General features: G+C 40.3%; 1 protein-coding gene across 1 annotated transcript in view; it reads right to left on the bottom strand.

Moving 5' to 3' along the window:
- The window catches only part of LOC126412116 (phosphoribosylformylglycinamidine synthase), a 223,331-nt gene that overhangs the window by 10,206 nt on the left and 195,138 nt on the right, over nucleotides 1-17,987 (bottom strand). Inside the window, exon 22 of the mRNA XM_050081551.1 lies at nucleotides 3,061-3,228. Coding sequence (XP_049937508.1) covers nucleotides 3,061-3,228 — 168 coding nt within the window. The remainder of the gene's footprint in view (nucleotides 1-3,060; nucleotides 3,229-17,987) is intronic.

Here is a 17,987-nt window from a genome sequence, read left to right as displayed (position 1 = left end):
CGCCAATCATCTAGTAACCAAGTAATACATGAAACCAATCCAGTAAACACAAATATGGCTTTATTCATAAATCTCTGAACAATAATGGAAATAAGCCTCTCGGGACTCCACACATAACAAGACAAAAGATTCATACAGACGGGGTAACATAAACGATATACAGAATACCTGATGTGAGCATGACAAACTAAAAGAACATAGTAAGAGTGAGCCAGTGCTGCTCCGCACATATATAGGCACAAGTTGCCAGCAGACAGCGTGGTGGAGATCCTACTGTGTGCACGCCTCCTACAGGTGGCCTGTAGTGGCCGGCCTGCAATGATACAGTTGGCAGTCGATTTAAGTACTTACGCATGACGACACTACATTCAGCGTACTCACACTCGCACACACTAGTAGCAGCATACGGTAGTATGTCGTACAATGGTGAAATATGGATGAGGTGCTGTTACGGTATGGGGGTGTCTGTTGTAGTTAGGGTGTGCTAAATGCAGAGGGTGTGGACACGTTTTATAACATTGTGTAATGCGTACAGTGAAGGAAGAGTTAAAAGTGGCCATATACCTAAATCCATTCTTGATAAGCAAGCATGTGCAAACGTGCTTGCCCAAGAATGCTTGATGCTTGATCAAACTTTGATTATGGTTGCTTGTGCAAACATTCAAACATGTGCATGATTGTGTGTCTACCAGGAGTAGGGATGATTGTGTAAGCATTTGTCAGTGATCTGATTTGATTTTTATTTAGTCCTGTTAAATTACATTCTGTAATAATGTTCTACTGTAATATAGGGGACTGGGTTGTTTGGGGGAGGAGACCAGACAGTGAGGTCATTGGTCTCATTGGATTAGGGAAGGACGGGGAAGGAAGTCGGCCGTGCCCTTTCACAGGAACCATCCTGGCATTTGCCTGGAGAAATTTAGGGAAATCACGGAAAACTTAAATCAGGATGGCCAGTCGCAGGATTGAACTGTCGTCCTCCCGAATGTGAGTCCAGTGTGCTAGCCACTGTGCCACCTCACTCGGTACTGTAATATGGGTAAGTCCAAGAATATTACATGGAGAAAAAGAGAAGAATAACAGCAACAGAGTGAGATAGTTTCTGTAGTGAGTCTAGTATAAATGGTTAATACAGGAATCTGATTTTCATTTTTTCAGTCACTCATTCCTGCACATATCGCATTTCCTATTCATTTTATTTAGTTTTATTTATTTATTTATTTTGTAAAATAAGCAAAATTGCTTCCAAAGCCAGCACAGCATAGCTCAACAATTTCTAGCAAAATGAACTGATTCTTGTGGAAGCACACTTGAGCTGTGTGGGGGCACGAGGAATTTGTGCAGTTACATGTGGCCACCTTAAGAGAGAATGATTGATTGTGTCAGCATGATAATGCACCCTGGCATAAAGCAGCATCCGTGAGGCAATTTGTGGACAATAGCATTCCTGCAATGGACTGGCTAGCCAAGTCTCGACTTGTACCCAATGGAACACATTTGGGATGAGTTAGAACATTGATTTCACTCCAGATTCCAGTGTCCAACATCACTAACTTCTCTGGTATTGGCTCTTGATGGAGAATGTGAAGAATGGGCCGCCATTCCTTCAAAGACACATCACAAAGTGCCTATCATAAACGTGAAGGGTGGACATACGCCATATTAATGTCCACTAATAGGTGTCTGGATACATTTGATCAGATGGTGTGTATGCCAACTGACACACACACACACACACACACACACACACACACACACACACACACATTCACTTCACTGTTAGCAAAAGCATTCATTGGTTGGCGACAACATCTCATACAAAGCATTAAGAAAATGTTTGTTCATACTGTCAATGTTTTGCTACCGACAATTCAAAAGACTGGGAGCAGAACAGCAGCTTTAAATCGAGCTAAGTGAGCACTCATGTAGAGTAGGAGCCAGAAACCTTGCAAGTAAAGATTCGGCCTATTATTACATTGTAGCACACCAGAAAGTGCCAGAACTGTTTCTAACTTGAAAGTACAATATATAAAACAAAACAGTATACACATAAAGATGTGTATATTTCAAGGCACTGATGATTCTTTTCAAAATAAAGATTAAATGTGTATGGAACGATAAAATGTATTTTATCCAGTTGCACATTGATGAATCTAACATAATAATTATCAACATAATATTACACGCAACAAATGATGATGAGACAACTAAAGTCACAGATAACATACAGAATGTTACTCAAACAAACAGACAATAATTATATTCACACAGCGTATGCATATACTGTCTTTATAGTATGGTGCTATAGTTCAAATTCTGTGAAAGATTTTTTATGTGTATGATGCTCAGTTAATTACTTCTTATGTACGTATAGCCACAACATCACTTCAAGACAGTGACTTTATTTGAATAAAGTATTGCTCCCGCCTCTTTAGCCAAGGGTACCAACACACAGCAGTGCAGTGCTGCTTGACTCTGAAGTAGCCAGCCAAGTCTCAGTAGCAGAAGAAACTTTCACCACCAGTATTTGACCAGCAAGGGGAGGTTAAGCAACTGTACCCACCCCCCCAGGGTTTCCAGCTAACAGTGGCATACAACTTTCTCTTTTGTTTAATACTACATGCAAATGCACTTTTTAATGATTTTTCTTTCCTATCAGATAACCTGAAGATAGTTTTAAAATTAATTGAAATCAGCTGCAAAAATGAAGACTGAGTACACTGTGAAATCATATGGAAAACAATCTTAAATTCAGGAATGTCCACAGTAAATGACAAAAATAAAAACATAGTAATACTGAAGCATTATTTTTAGCCATGTAAGAGAGAATATCTTTTTAACAGACAAAAAAACTAAATTTGATACAAGCAGTCATCCTTCAGCTCCTTCTCAATATAAAAATAAATTCTATCAAAATGAAAACTTGCTTGGGGGGAGGGTGGGCTATATAACTATGAGATAGAACCGCTGGTCAGTATTCACTCTCTTGTCTTGAAGGAAAGTACTGGCCATAAATTTTGTCACATCAATTAATTAAAGTAGTATGACAAATTATTATACCTTCTCCGTGAGCAATCCAAACTCCAAGGAGACACCCCTCCATACCATGCAACATAATAGAGGGAGATCTCTCGATCTTGACAGTGCTGAAGCGACACTCGAACCTTCCGGACAAGTTGTGATCCAATACAATCTCCGGTGTTGATAAACTGTCGCCTGAGGAAGAACCTGTCACAGTTTTCAGGTAAAATTAAACCATACGTGAGGGAAAATTAATTAAGAAAACAAAATATTCTAAATTCTCAAGTGTTTACACTGATAAGAACCTGAAATGGAAGACACATGTTACAGATAACCTTGAAAGTCTAAGAGTTGCATTATTTGTATTGCAGATAATAGCAGACTATGGAGATGAAACTGTCAAAAAGATGACTTCATGTTAAATGTCTTATTTTTCAGATATACCATATATTATTACAACTGATTGCTACTGCTGCATCAGTCACATTAATTACGAATACAGCTACTGTTCCCTCCTTTACTGTAAAGTTTTATTTTGTGTTGATAACAGCTAACAGTTATGTTCACTATACTTGCAGGATTCGTTATCAAACAATTATGATGACAGATAGAGTAAAATGACTGCTCCAAATTTGGGTAAACCACAACCGAACATATTAACTGTCCAAGTTGATGCGTCACAGATCAAGGTAACTATTAGACTGGTTTCCCACAAAGGCAAAATGTTTGTCTGCTTCCCCTAGGAGTCGTATCGGCAACTCTAACATACAACCTCTTATACGACCAGCGTCGATTACAAAATCCATTACTAATTTTAAATTAGCTAATGCAGAAATTTTTACGGTAACTACCCAGTGCGTGGAATATGAAATTCTTGTAGTTTACGCTGTAATTGATGATGATGATTACACAAAACCTCCAGATGTCAGACACTCAGATCGGTACCAAACATTGTGTGTTGATAGAGTATCAACCAAAACACCAATTTAGTTTGTGCTGTGTGCTGTTGTCCAACAGAAGATGCATAAACAGTATTTCTTTTTAACAGATTATGTGTGAAACTGTTATATGGGAGAACATTTTTCTGCCATGTAAAAGGACATTTCGGGATTTGTAGTAATGTTCTTTTGGCAGTCTGCTTTCGGTTCATTAATTGACAGTAGCAAACCAACAGAGTACATTTGTATAGATATGTGTGGTGTTATGTACACAACTGTATGCTCTAGGTTTTCTACTTTCATCTAACAAAGTGAAAGCAGACTGCCAAAAGAACATTACTACAACCTCTGAAACATCCTTTTACATGGCATAAAAATGTTCTCCCTTATAACAATTTTGCACATAATCAGTTAAAAAAAATCATCATCAGTGGGTTTTGAAGTCAGGACCTTTAGCATGACAATCTGACGCACTACGGACTCATCTACCACAGATTTTCACATTCAGAGCTCACAGGTATGGTTTGTGTATACTCCATAGCTCTGGTGTCACTTTTGATTACCATTTACACATCTTCTACTGGACAACAGCACACGGCACAAACTAAATCAGTGTTTTAGTTGATACTCTATCAACACGCAATGTTTGGTAGCAATCAGAATGTCCGACATCTGGAGATTTGGGTGTTAGTTAAAGCATTTTTGTAGCATGTACCTCAAACACGTTCATACAAAGCCCATCACAAATGCAACTGTGTTTTCAACTTGCACTACTTCCCTAATCAGATCTTGCATCTCTGAATACATAATTGTAGCCAGAGGTAATAACATAAATTTTGTAAACATCAGTCGCTCACTTTCAAAAATCTAGTGAATACTTTTCTACTAAAATCATATACAGCTTCTGCTTGGTCCAACTTGTCAGTCAGTCATATTTTTATTGCTGTATTTGCAACAGAAGCACCAAACACAGTAACTTTTTACTGACCAGATCTCTGTTTGTGGCACGTCAGCTCGTAACATATTATTTATGACCTATTTGTTACAATGTCCAAAGATCAAACCACAACATTCAGAAACTTTAAGTGTAATAATAAATATGCACTTACAACTGAAAGATGTGAAGTATCTAATTTACCTATGAAACTCAATAATTTGTAGATTGCTCTTCTGCAAATTGTTAGAGTAAAAAGCAAACTTGCGCCACAAGAGGTGTATCACTTAGGGCATATGAATGGCACCGTGACCTCTGAAAATTATTATCTTGCCTACAAACAACTATGCAACCATGTCAGGCAGTCGAAGAGAAATGCAGAACTTAGGTACGCTCATTTGCTACATGAGAACAACCTGTGCATGTGCCGACTTGTGGAAAAATCTACATGGTCTGGGAGTAAGCAAGCCCAGATTTAAAGTTGAAACTCTAGTTCATATTTTAGCTGTGCAAATTTGTTCAGCAGCAGTAGAACACAATGAAATTATAGTGAAACTGATCATCTATTCTACTATACAAAGACAAGTTGTCGTTTAACGCTGTTACCAAAACAGGGAAACAGCAAAATTTTGGAGAAGTTCTTGACTGACTTACTCCAGATTTTTATACAGTACACTAATAAACATTGAGACAAGGACAGACTATATTAAAAAAGTATACGTTATCTGTTAACACTGACTGCAAGAGAGAAAGTCTCATGCTGTGCTGTGAAAATGTACGGTTTCATTTTCTTTCTTGCTGTTAGTTTTAACTGTGACACCCTTTAAACCAGGGCTTCCCAACGTGTAGTCCGCGGACCCCTTAGAGGTTCGTCGGCCCTTTCTAGGGGGTCCGCGGCCACCTTTCACCAAATCATGTAAAATAATGAGTAAAATTATTGAATAAAAATGTGAAAATCAAATTCATCAATTATAATTTTTGTTGTTGTTGTTGTTGTTGTTGTGAAAAACACGTGTACTTTTACTTCAGGTCGTATTCCCAAGAAGCCTTTGCAGTTTCTAAGTGACAACGCATACACAGTTTAGTGATGGAGAATGTGACTTCTCTGATCGACAGTTTCGCAATATGGGGGTCGTTTGTGCGCCGGCTCACGGTGCTAGATGCGTTGAAACCATGTCATCGTGGATTGCGCGGCTGCTCCTGCCAGAGGTTCGAGTCCTCCCTCGTGTGTGTGTGTGTGTGTGTGTGTGTGTGTGTGTGTTTGTTGTCCTTAGCGGAAGTTAAACTTAGGTTAATAGTGTGTAAGACTAGGGACTGATGACCTCAGCAGTTAAGTCCCATAGACTTTACATATAGTTGAACATTTTTCTTCGGATTTCACGAAAAACCACACACACACACACACACACACACACACACACACACACACACACACACACACACACAACAACTGTTATGAAATATGTATGGTCCTTGCACAACTGTAGCCAAACAGTAGAAGTGAACAGACCACAAGCGGCAGCTTGTCAACAGCGAACAGTTTGGACGTGACATTGATTGCTCTTGGAGGAAGGCAGCTCCATCGTGTGAAATTTCAATTACCAAGTAATTTTAATCAGGCTACAGTGTGTTGAACAAAGGGAGTAAATCCAGTAGTAAGTGTCTGGATACAGTGGGAATTCAAATTGGATCGTTAATTTCAAGGTGTTTTCATTCATCTCTAAACCAAAGACTATTGATACTTCGGGGGTGGGGGCATTGGGAACATGGCACTTGCGTTAAGAAGCTTTCAGTTCCCATGGGTTTCGCTCTGAAATTTGATGTTACTATGCTCTTGACTGACTAGGGGTCCGCCATGGATTTTCGACTGAAGAAAGGGTCCGCCAGATGAAAAGGTTGGGAAGCCCTGCTTTAAACCATTTACACAAATGGGTTCTCCCAACGTATTCTTTTTCATTATACAGGGCGTTTCAAAAAGAAAGAGCAGATTTCAAACATTTATTTCTCAAAAACTACAAATGATAGAAACACAATTCAAACGTTTCTTGTCAGAGAAAGGTTCAAAGTTTTTCAATGGTCCGCGCAGAAGTTCCATGCAAATCCGCAGTGGCGCTGGCGTTTGTTTGTAGGAAAATGGCGACGACACCACAGGAACGATCATTTTGTGTGCTGCAATTTGCAAAGTTAGAGTCCATTGTTGGTGTGCAACGTGCATTCCGCCGTCAATTCAACAAACAGCCGCCTCGTCATAAGCAAATTTATGAGTGGCATCACAGATTCGTAGAAGATGGTTGCATCTGCAAGCGAAAAAGCACGGGTCGTCCACGCACATCGGATGAAAATGTCGAGCGTGTCCGTGCAGCTTACGAAAGGAGCCCTAGAAAATCCACGACACGGGCAAGTCACGAACTAAACATGTCTAAAACAACGGTATGGCGCGTTCTGAGTAAGCGTCTGCACATGAAGCCGTACAAACTGCAGTTATTGCAAGCATTGCGTCCTGACGACCACAACAAAAGGTTCGAATTTTCAACTGCAATTCTACAGGACATGGAAGAGGACAATTTTGCCGAACGATTAATTTTTTCAGATGAATCAACGTTTCACATTTCTGGTAAAGTTAATCGGCATAACGTACGAATTTGGGCGAGTGAAACTCCGAGGGACGTTATTCAACATGAAAGAGACTCACCAAAGGTTAACGTCTTTTGTGCAATTTCGGTAAACAAAGTTTATGGACCTTTCTTTTTCATGGAGAAAACTATCACAGGAACCATTTACCTGGACATGTTAGAAAACTGGCTATTTCCTCAACTTCAGGAAGATTCAAATCACTTCATCTTCATGCAAGATGGCGCCCCACCACACTTCTCTGAACCTGTACGACGGTACCTAAATAACACCATTCCAGGACGGTGGATTGGAAGAGCAGGAGCACAAGATCAATGTCATCGTCTGTGGCCTCCCAGGTCACCAGACCTTACTCCCTGCGATTTTTATTTGTGGGGGTACATAAAGGACTGTGTTTATGTCCCACCTATGCCCGCTACTCTTCAAGAGGTACGACATCGAATTGTTGCGGCCGTGAATTCGGTAACTAAAGACCAGTTGCGTCGTGTGTGGCAAGAAATGAGATACCGGTTTGATATTTGTCGTGTAACAAATGGTGCTCATATTGAGGTACAGTTTTGATATTTGTTGTGTAACATTTGGTACTCATATTGAGTGAAGGACCGTTGGAATTGTGTTTCTATCATTTGTAGTTTTTGAGAAATAAATGTTTGAAATCTGCTCTTTCTTTTTGAAACGCCCTGTATATAGTTTTCCACAAAAATTGTAGGCATAACAATGTGCTGTTTAGTTTTCTTCCTCACAGAAAGTTTTAACAGAAAACAGGATAGTTGTATTTATGGTGAACTTTGTAATACAACTTAGTTACAGAGTATGTATGTGAAGTACAGTCATTGAAACTACTGTCCCCACAGATCCAGTAGATGGAGAGGTCTCTCTGATACCCCATATACCCAATGATTCCAACTCATTTACCCACTCATTTTAAGACTGTTCAATTCTAAGTCAAGGTTTAGTTTGCAACAACAACAAACAAGGTTCAAGATCAGAGAGAGGAGGGAAGAGGAGGTGAACAGAGGGGGGACATCTTTAACTGCATTTGCCCTCCCAGACTGGAAGCAGGGACTTACAAACCATTACCCAAGAAGGAATCTGGCAAAAAACCCTCTGATATCACCCCATCTGCATTCAGCAGCATTATCTAAAGCTTTAGTTCACAATCAATTACTTTAATCTTGAATAGCCTTAAAGAGAAATATGTATGAGATTTCTACAAAAACCACAGCCCAACAACTGCTCTTGCTGACACTTACACTAGACTGAAGGAAGAAATCAAACTGCAAGGAGGTATTAGCATCTCTCCATACACTACAGAAATATCAAAACGTTCTTCCCCTTGAGTATAAGGAGGTCAAATTCTGAAGATTCATGCTGGATGAAACTGGCAATGTACACACATGTGGGATACATTTGTGACCTCCTTCTTCTTTTGGCCATATTACTCCTGTCTACATGCAGATAAGTGTAGAGACTATCACAAATTATGTTTGGTCCATCATCTGCACAATCATTGCACTCCCACTTATTTATTTTACACTATAAATACTTCTATCTGAACAATGCAGCAAAACTATTCACTCTTGACAAAGCAAAATGCTCTCCATACCACTACATAACACAGTCTAGTACTCTAAGTATTTTCTGCATCAGGAACCCTACTTCGGAACCAAAATCTTTGAGAAATCACGCTCCTCTTCCCTACAAAAGATTCCTCCTACCACAACAGCTCTTTCACATACCTGTCTGCAGTTTACTGAAGCCCCCTCTCTTCAACATTCCTTACTCTTTTATAGGTGTGTCTATTGAAACAGTCTGCTTTCTCCTTCTTAACATTTACTGTCACTTCAATCTTCTACTCCACCATTATCACTCCTATTTCTGATGATATTAAACATGACTTCAAAAGTACTAAATTAATTAATATTATTGTTCTTATGAATGCCTGCTACTACTACTACTACTACTACTACTACTACTATTATTATTATTATTATTATTATTATTATTATTCCATGCCAAATACTGGGAGCACCTCAGATAGCTCTGTCTTTGTTGGCTGGGTAAGGATTTGGTGATTCCAGGTTTTCTGAGCTGGGGGATTGGTAAGTGTCATGACTCCACTGTATCTGTAAGCTCTAGACATGCTTCAGCAATCACCATGAGGTGCAGTGATGGAATGTTGTGTGCACAAGGATGGGAATCGTGGCTTAGCCTGGATTGCAAGGTTGGTATAAACATCTATAAAAAAAATCCTCAATGTCAAGATATGCTGCATGACGATGCATGGCTATTGATGGAAAACAGGTATTAACGGGCAACTTCTAACGAACCTACCACAATGTTGTATAATACATACTGAGGCAAGTGGGACTCCATCTGGGTGGACCTCCATATCTGTAACTGCTTGTGGGAACACCATGGTAAATCACTAAAGCATCTACAAAAAACACTCCTGATGCGGTAAATATGCCACCTGAGAGTATCCGTACCCACTCTTCCACAAGACTGGGCAGGCTAGGCCTCCTGACGATCTTGACTGTACATAGTAATGGGGATCAACAAATTGTAAGTCTCTAAGTTTTAAGTTTCTAGTGATCAACAGGAAGAAAAATGCCCCTTTCTATATTCATAAGGTTTAGAAGACTTGCTGGTACCTTCAGATCTATCAGAAGTTGTGGAATGGTTCCTTGCTAGTTTAAACTAACAGATCAAAGCAGGTGGGGCTCCTAAGGAAGTCTCAACTATTTGATGAATGTTATATAGTTGTGAGTTCCACAGCTCCCTCGACTCAAGCAAACGTATGGTGAGATGCCGTGATATTCTGGACATGCACATATTGGAACATAAAGTACAATGGGTGTACAATGGGTAGATTGAGAAGACAGCCACTTTCATTGTGAAATTCATTTCTCCATTTCCTGAGTGCATCATGGCAGGGTTTCACTGATGCAGGATTAGACTTTACATACTTAACCCTGTGAGGTGCTACAAATACCAGCAATTTGGCTACAGAAAGCTGAGCTGCAGAGGTGAAACAACTTGCAGGAAGTGTGGAAAGGCAGCCCTTCATTTTGAGGATAAAAAATGCACCACAACAACAGAAAGGCTCTCCATTTCTTTCTTTCCCCGCTACTCTTGAAGGGAAAAGGGGTAGGAAAAGAAGCAGGATGTTCAGGTCAAAAGGTCAGATGTCATATTGGCATATCTGGCTGATGAGGAGGACATCATGCAGTTAGATGCCTCTTCACCAGACTGAGACAGCCCCCCACTCTTCCTCGCTCTACCAGCATCGCACTGTCCCAGCACAAGGATCAGGGTAGATTAAAACCAAGATATTGAAAAGGCTTCTGGAATGTGAGTGGATATATGACCCATTTGGAAGAATTAAGTCTCCTTGCACAGGAGAGACCTTTCTGCCCGAATCTCCTAGAGATAAATTTTAAAAGTACTGACACGCCTGTACCTGGGTCTATCATCTCCACAGAAAAGATGAAATTACTGGTGATAGGGCAAAAGCTGAGGTAGGGGTGTTCATCAAGGAGACATTCCATTCCTCGCCTGTGCACTGACCCACAATACTACAAACGATGCTGTCAAGATAAACGACCATGTTAATGTCACGGTGTTTTCTGTGCACCTGCCATCCCGCGAGCCTGCTGACAGTGAGAACAGCCTACTGCTGAACTTCCCCTTCCCTCTCCTCGTAGGGGATTTTAATGTGCACGGCACACTATGATGATGTGACATAATTTTCCCCAGGGTCGAGAAAATGAGGTTCTCATACTCACTGAAAGCATCATACTGATTAACATCAGCATCCATTTTGGAACTACTACAGGTTTGTCTGTTTACATTACATATGAACATTTTAACACAAACATACATAAATAAGCACTGAATGCAAACACAATTAACATTTTAAAAGAAAAAAGTGCTAGATTCACAAAGGAAATATTTTTGTACAGTATCCAATAGTTAAACGTGAAAACTGCACCTTAAGTTTACTTTATATGAAAATTTTCTTTCTATGTGAACACACAAATATATGCTGAACACAAATACGGTTAACAGCTTATAAGGATTAAGTATGGGATTCAGCAAAATTATTTTTGCACCGTTTCCAGTAGTTTTATGTTCAAACAGTACTTTAAGTAAAGAATTCCTTTCCTTGTAGTTAACTGCTCCATTTCCATCACTGAACCACAGGATAAATTAATCACTTGTATACAGATGGCAACACACGGATCTTATGAAATAATATTTTAGAATCTTGGTCACCGACACCCAAAGATACTCCTCACTGCTCAGTGGGAGGTGGATGATGACCTACACTGAAGTGACAACTATCCCTTCTGGATCCATCTGCCAGATGGAGCAGGTCCCAAAAGAAGCCTGCAGAAATGGCTGTACAGAAAGACTAACTGGATATTTTGTAGCCAGTTAGGTGTTTCTGAGCAGCATGAATGCATCTAGAGCTATGTGGGTCACATTACAGCTGTGATTCACCAAGCTGCCAATGCCTCCATCCCCAGGTCATTAAGAAAACCTGGGAGACAGCCTGTCTCTTGTTGGAATGATGAGCAGCACCAATCAGGGACAGGAGGTTGGGGGCTATGAGAAGGTTCAGTTGAGGCCCTATGGATCAGAATTTTGCAACCTTTTGGGTGGCAATGACAAAGGTGAGGAAAATAATTTGAGAGGGTAAGAGAAGGTCCTAATTCTATAACTTAGATCCCCATGCATAAGTAAAGTATGGTAAACTATTAGAAGGATTTCCGAAAGAAACTCATGACCACCAATAGCAGCTGTACAATTGGAGGGATGGCTCCAAACATCATCAGAAGATGTAGCTCAGACATTGGCTGAATCTTAAAAGAACATTACAGCTGATTACAGCCAGGAGCTGACTTTCTGTTGCTATTGGGCAATGCAGGAGATGATTAGTTGGGGCTTCCATTCCACCAACACAGAGGAATGCAACTGGCCTTCTGGTCATGAGCTGATAACAAACAGCAGTTGAACCAGCAACTGAAGGAGGTACTCCATCAAGCTTTGTAATGAAATCTGTGTGTCAGGAGTATTTCTCACCTCATAAAAAGAAGCTATTTTAGTCCTGATTTTCAGACCGGGGAAGGATTGTACTAACCCCAGTAGTTATTGTCATGTCACTCTCACTATCTGTACAGGAAAGACATGGGAGCATATGGTAAACTGGTGCCATGTGTGGGTTCTCGAAACCAGGTCACTACGAAGTCACTTCCAGTGTGGGCTCAGGCAGTACCACTTTACACTTGACTGACTCTGCTAGAAGCAGAAATTCAACAAGGTTTCCTACATAAGCAACACATTGTCTGTGTATCCTTCGATTTGGAAAAGACCTATGATTCTATCTGAAAGCATAGTGTTTTGTTGCATCTCTAAAGTGGGTTTTCCGTGGATTATAATATATTATGACAAACAGTATCAAATCCATGGTAAGGAATCCCGTACAGTGTTCCTTATTCACGTATGACTTCTCTATTTTCAGTACATCCTTCAATAGCTACTTGATAATTGCCTTCAACGGTCAGGCAGTTACAGGAATGGGCAAACACCACATGTTTCAAGTTCTCTTTGGAGAAAACTGATTGTCTTGATTTTAATTGCTCCTTCTGTCTTTTTAATTTAGCTGTTTTAAAACTGTGGGATACTTTTCTCATTTTTAAGGAAAAGTTGAAATATCTGGGTCTGGGTCTGACTTTTCATGAGTTGCCAACGTGACTGCCATAGCTTAAGGAAGTGAAACTGCAAAGCCTCCAGGCTTTAAATATTCTCAGATACGTCAGTCATCGATAATGGGGAGTGGACAGGGCATATATACTCCAATTTTGTCAAGTCTTCATGCGGCCATGGCTTCAATACGGATTGGACATTTATGGATAAGGAAGGTCTTCATGCCTTAAAATGCTGGATGCAGTTCAGGATGGTATTAGGATGTTAACAAATGTGTACTGAACAAGTCCAGTTTTAGTTTATGTGCAGTGGTGGTGAGGTTCCAGTGTCTACTTGATGTCATCTCCTCATGATAGGCCAAGCATATAGGACTCTGACTAATTCAAAATTGCCAACATCTGCCTCCATTGCATTGCCCAGCTGCCTCTGGAACATATGTTCTGTGACCGTCTGTGGGTAACGAGGCCATTTGGCATGTATGTGAGGGAGAGCGTCGAGTTATTGCATGTGGAGGTTACTAAGGTTCAAAGCCATGGGCAGGGGCTGTCCCTGGCTACTGAAGAGACCCATGTTATGTTTTTAATTGAACTGGTGCAGCATGAACTGAACTCCCGATTTTTTTTCTTTTTCTGAATCACCAGTCTTCTGATTGGTTTGATGTGGCCCGCCAAGATTTGTTCTCCTGTGCAAACCTATTCATCTCAGGGTAACAACTGCACCCTATGTCCTCAATTATTTACTGGATGTATTACAATTTCTGTCTTCCTCTACAGTTTTTACCCTCTACAGCTCCCTCTAGTACCACATAAGTTATCTCTTGATGTCTTAACAGATGTCATATCATTCTGTCCATTCTTGTTAGTGTTTTCCACATGTTTCTTTTCTTGCCAATGGTGCGGAGAACCACCTCATTTCTTAACTTATCAGTCCACCTAATTTTCAAAATTCTTCTGTACCACCACATCTCAAAGGCTTCTATTCCCTTCTGTTTTGGTTTTCCCACAGTCCATGTCTCACTATCATACAATTCTGTGATCCAAATGTACATTCTCAGAGGTTTCTTCCTCAAGTTCAGACCTATGTTTGATACTTCTTTCTCTTGGCCAGGTATGCCTTTTTTGCCAATGCTAGTTTGATTTTTACATTCCCCTTGCTCTGTCCACCATAGATTATTTTGCTACATAAGTAGCAGAATTCCTTAATTTTGTCTTAACTTAATCCCAAATTGTACTGTACATTTCTCACTGTTCTCATTTCTGCTACTTCTCAATAATTTCATCCTTCTTCAATTTACTCTTAATCGATATTCGTTTATGTATAGATTGAACAGTAGGGGTGGAAGATTGCATCCGTCTTACACCCTTTTTAATCCGAGCACTTCGTTCATGATCTTCCAGTCTTATTGCTCCCTCTTGGTTCTTGTACATATTACCCACCTTTCCCTATATTTTCCCATATTTTTCTCATAAATTTGAACATCCTGCACCATTTTACACTGCTGAACACTTTTTCCATATCGACAAATCCTATGATCATGTCTTCTTGCTTCCACCATCAACCACAATGCCAGAACTGCCTCTCTGGTGCCTTCACCTTTTCTAAAGCCAAACCGATCTTCATCTAACAGATCCTCAATTTTGTTTTCCATTTTTCTGTTTATGACTGTTGTCAGCAACTTGGACGCATGAGCTGTGAAGCTGACTGTGTGATAATTCTTGCACATGTCAGCTATTGCTATCTTACGAATTGTGTGGATGATGTTTTCCCGAAAGTCTGATGATATACCGCCAGTTTCATACATTCTACACACCAACGTGAATAGTCGTTTTGTTGCCTCTTCCCCCCAATGATTTCAGAAATTCCGATGGAATGTTATCTATCCTCTCTCCTTATTTGATATTAAGTTTTCCAACGCTCTATTCAATTCTGAGTTTAATACTGGAGCCCCCATCTCTTCTCCGATGACTCCTGTTTCTTCTTCTATCACGTCATCAGACAAATCTTCCCCCTCACAGGGGCCTTCAATGTACTCTTTCCACATATCCGCTCTCGCCTCTGCATTTAACACTGGAATTCCAATTGAACTCCTAATGTTACTGCCCTTGCTTTTAACTTTAGCAGAAGTTGTTTTGACATTCCTATATGCCGAATCTGTCCTTCCTATAATCATTACTTTTTCAATTTCTTGATTTTTTCATGCAGTTATTTTGCCTTAGCTGTTGTGCATTTCCTATTTATTTCATTCCTAAGTGACTGTTATTTCAGTATTCTTGAATTTCTGTAACATTTTTGTACTCCTTTCTTTCACTGATCATCTGAAGTAGTTTATCTTTTATCCGTGACTTCTTCACAGTTATCTTGCTTGTAACTACAATTTTCTTTCCGACTTCTGTGATTGCCCTCTTTAGACACGTCCATTCCTCTTCAACTGTACTGCCCACTGAGTTATTCATTACTACAATGTCTATAGCATCAGAGAACTTCAAAAGTCTCTCTTCATTTATTAGTATTTCCATATGCCACTTCTTCCTGACTTGTCTCTTAAACTTCAGCCTACTCTTCATCATTACTAAATTGTGATCTGAGTCGATATCTGCTCCTCTGTATGCCTCACAATCCAATATGTGATCTCAGAATTTCTGCCTGACCATGATGTAAACTATCTGAATTCTTCCCGTATCTTGCGGTCATCTTCAAGTATAGCTCCACCTCTTGTGATTCTCAAATAGAGTATTCGCTATTACTAACTGATATTTACTGCAGAGCTCGATCAGTCTTTCTCCTCTCTTGTTTCTACTATCAAGCCCATATTCTCCCGTAACCCTTTCTTCTACTCCTTCCCCTACAACTGCATTGCAGTCCCCCATGAATGTTATATTTTCATCACCCTTTACATTCTGAATTACATCTTCAATATCCTCATATACTTTCTCATCTCTTCATTCTTGGCTTGTGACATCAGTATATATTTGAATTATCCTTATTGATGTTGGTTTGCTATTGATTCCTATAAGAACAACCCTATCACTGAACTGTTCACAGCAACTCACTCTCTGCCCTATCATCCTATTCACAATGAATCCTCCTCCCATTATAACATTTTCTGCAGTTGACGATATTACCCTATACTCTCCCGACCAGAAATCCTTATCTTCCTTTCATTTCATTTCACGAGTCCCCACTATATTTAGATTGAGCCTTAGCATTTCCATTTTCTGATTTTCTAGCTTCCCTGCCATGTTCAAATTTCTGACATTTCATGCCCTGACTTGTAGAGCGTTATCCTTTTGTTGGTTATTCACTCTTTTTCTCATGGTCACTTCCCCCTAGGCAGTCCCCTCCCAGAGATGTGAATGGGAGCTATTCTGCAATTTTTTGCCAATGGAGAGATCATCACGACACTTTTTCAATTACAGACCACATGTCCTGTGGATACACATTGTGTGTCTTTAATGCAGTGGTTTCCATTGCCTTCTTCATCCACATGCTGTTGGTAATTGCTGATTCTTCTGCCTTTAGGGCCAGTTTCCCACCCCAAGGGCAAGAGAGTGCCCTGGACCTCTGTCCATTCCTCCGCCCTCTGTAACAAGGCCATTGGCTGCTCATGCCAGAAGTCTTTGGCTGCCATTGCTGATGATTTTTATTCAAAATTTAAGAGGTGGTGGGGTTGGAACCCGGGACCGAGGACGTTTTGATGACTAATCAAAGATGCTACCCCTTTTATGAGATTTTAAATTGCCATACAGATGTTATTAATGTGTACACATGTGGGTTTAAGCAGGGGATTTCACTGGCTGCTCTGTCAAGTTCTGTGACTTTTTTCTCAGGATAGGGATCCCAGAACAGCTATAAGTTTCTTATATGGGATCGTTTGCTATTCTGAGGGCACTGGAGTAGGTGAGATGGTATCATGGCAAGAAATGTCTAATCTGCTACGATTCCCGAAGTGCCGTTTTGCTATTGGTCAGGTGTACCCAGGGGATAAGATGGTACATGCTGTCCAGAAAACACTCTCCTTCTACTGCACAGGCAGGAAAAGGAAACAAATATCTTCTGGCCTCCAGAACACATAGTGATATGAGGGAACGAACTCACCGATGCAGCTGCCAAAGAGGCTTGCTCCATTCCGCCTCCTGCTAGCTGTTCAGTCCCTCTACAAGCTGTCACCTCATACGTGACCTGGAAGACCATTTGCTGCTGGGAGGCTCAATGGCTAGCAGTGCAAAAAATAAGCTGTGTTCAGTGAAACAGTCTGTGTGACCATGGTTTACCTCCTTCCAAGCATAACAAGCTGAAGAAGTAGCATTTACAAGGTTCAGAGTGGGACACTGCCCATTGAGACATGGTTTTATCGTACATTGTGAGGAGCTACCAGTGCGTCAAAGATGAGAACACAGTTGTCAATACAACATATGAATCGAATGTGTTTAATATGATGACCTGAGGACAGACCTGTGTCTTCCACGTGCCCTACCTTCTATTTTAACTAACAATGAGGCGAGAGTGTGGTTTGTGTGCTAGGGTTATGCGTGATGTCGAGACTCCTCCTTAAAATACTAGGTGTCTGATTTTAGTGTACTGCTGAGAAGGCTTGGTAAAACATCATTTCTAAGTAGCTACCCAGCCACAATAGTCCGGTCCCCATCCAAATGAGTCCGAACTAGCATTTTGTTCTTGATTTTATCTGCTTCTTCTGATGTGATCTATTTGAATTTTATGGATGGTCTTCTATTGATCTCCTGATGTCAGTG

The sequence above is a fragment of the Schistocerca serialis genome, chromosome 7 (assembly GCF_023864345.2).
Source record: "Schistocerca serialis cubense isolate TAMUIC-IGC-003099 chromosome 7, iqSchSeri2.2, whole genome shotgun sequence".
Taxonomy (NCBI): domain Eukaryota; kingdom Metazoa; phylum Arthropoda; class Insecta; order Orthoptera; family Acrididae; genus Schistocerca; species Schistocerca serialis.
This window is presented reverse-complemented; position numbering and strand designations above follow the sequence as displayed.